At 43.8% G+C, this 1,266-nt stretch overlaps 1 gene segment (V, D, J or C); it reads right to left on the reverse strand.

The window, feature by feature from the left end:
* Positions 1–469: 469 nt before the first annotated feature.
* LOC112407818 (T cell receptor alpha variable 16-like) lies at positions 470–1,031 on the reverse strand (the record flags this gene model as incomplete). The annotated part of the segment is given in 2 exon segments: positions 470–756; positions 872–1,031. Coding segments are annotated over 2 exon segments (399 nt in total), but the record flags the coding sequence as incomplete, so codon positions are not given.
* Between the last annotated feature and the right edge of the window lie 235 nt (positions 1,032–1,266).

Consider the following 1,266-nt stretch of genomic DNA (forward strand, 5'->3'; position numbering starts at 1 on the left):
TCTTATGTTCTTTAGAGTTCTTTTTACTCATTAGTAAATAATTCCCTACTATTAGTTAATAATTCTTTATATTAAACTTTCCTTGTTCAAGTTGCTGTGATGTTTCTCCTGATTGCACTTGATTTGGGTAGTATGGGTCCATGAAGTGCATGAGAGGAAAGGCATTAGCTGTAGAAAGATCAGCAACCACATGTCGGGAAACAGTATCCTCCTTTTCAGGAACTCTCCTTCAGTACGTGGTGATGAGCACACGTGGGGGTGGATGCTACGGCAGAGGAGAATTTCCTTGAACAAATTTTTGAGATTAATCTATAGCTAACTGACAACTGATGGCAACTGTATCTCAGAGATAAACTCAGTGTCAGTCTCTAGAGAGAGAATGCCCCACTGTGGCCAAATAGGGAACTTAGAAATATTTTCAGTAACTCTTAAGGGGTTTGTGCTCTGCTTCCTTTGTAAAACCAGTTACTGTGTCCCTCAGAGCACAGTGATACACCGCTGAGTCTTCCTCTTGAGCTGATAGTTTTTTCAGATGGAAGGATGCCTCACCCTTGTTGAGGTCAGCCGTGAAACCTCTGATACTCTCTCTTGAGGTGTGTCTCAGGAGTAACTGGAGCTGTTGTTTGGGGTAGTGTACATACCAGAAGAGCTCAGGACTCCCAGAATATGAGTAGTTGCACTTCACCTGCACTGGGGACCCTTCAAAGACGGAGATGTGGTCCTCAGGCTGAGTCACTGTCTGGGCTCTTGTTCCTCCTGTAACACCAATTCTGGATCAGGGATTGTCTTGCAGACAGAGGAGAATAGTTCGTTAAACTGATTCTAAATCAGAAGACCAGAGAAAGATAGAATAAAAAGACACTTTACTCACTGAGTGTGAATATCATCACAAGCGCTGAGATGAGGGTGGGCTTCATGTCTGAGCTGTGAGGAAACAGGAAGCTCCTTTCTGCAGGTTTTTCCTGGAAACAGTTCAGCCACATGGACACCCTGACAGAGCACTGAGTGAGTTTACACTGGCATGCAAAGTAAAAACTCTTCCTCAAAGAGCTGGCTGCTTTCTGACTTTCTATCGAGTTCAAGTTGTGTAGCATCTTCCTCTAGAGGCCCTATCTGATACTGCAGATAATCTCGGGCTTCAGGAGGCCTTGGGTTCTGAAACAGAATAGTGAGGGATTTCCTCCACAGTTAATAAGACAAAGTGTAATGCTGTACTAAGGGAAGAAGCATGTTACCAGAAAGGTCCAGATAGAGATATCGACGGAA

Source organism: Neophocaena asiaeorientalis, unplaced genomic scaffold (genome assembly GCF_003031525.2).
Source record: "Neophocaena asiaeorientalis asiaeorientalis breed wild unplaced genomic scaffold, Neophocaena_asiaeorientalis_V1.1 scaffold2247, whole genome shotgun sequence".
NCBI lineage: Eukaryota > Metazoa > Chordata > Mammalia > Artiodactyla > Phocoenidae > Neophocaena > Neophocaena asiaeorientalis.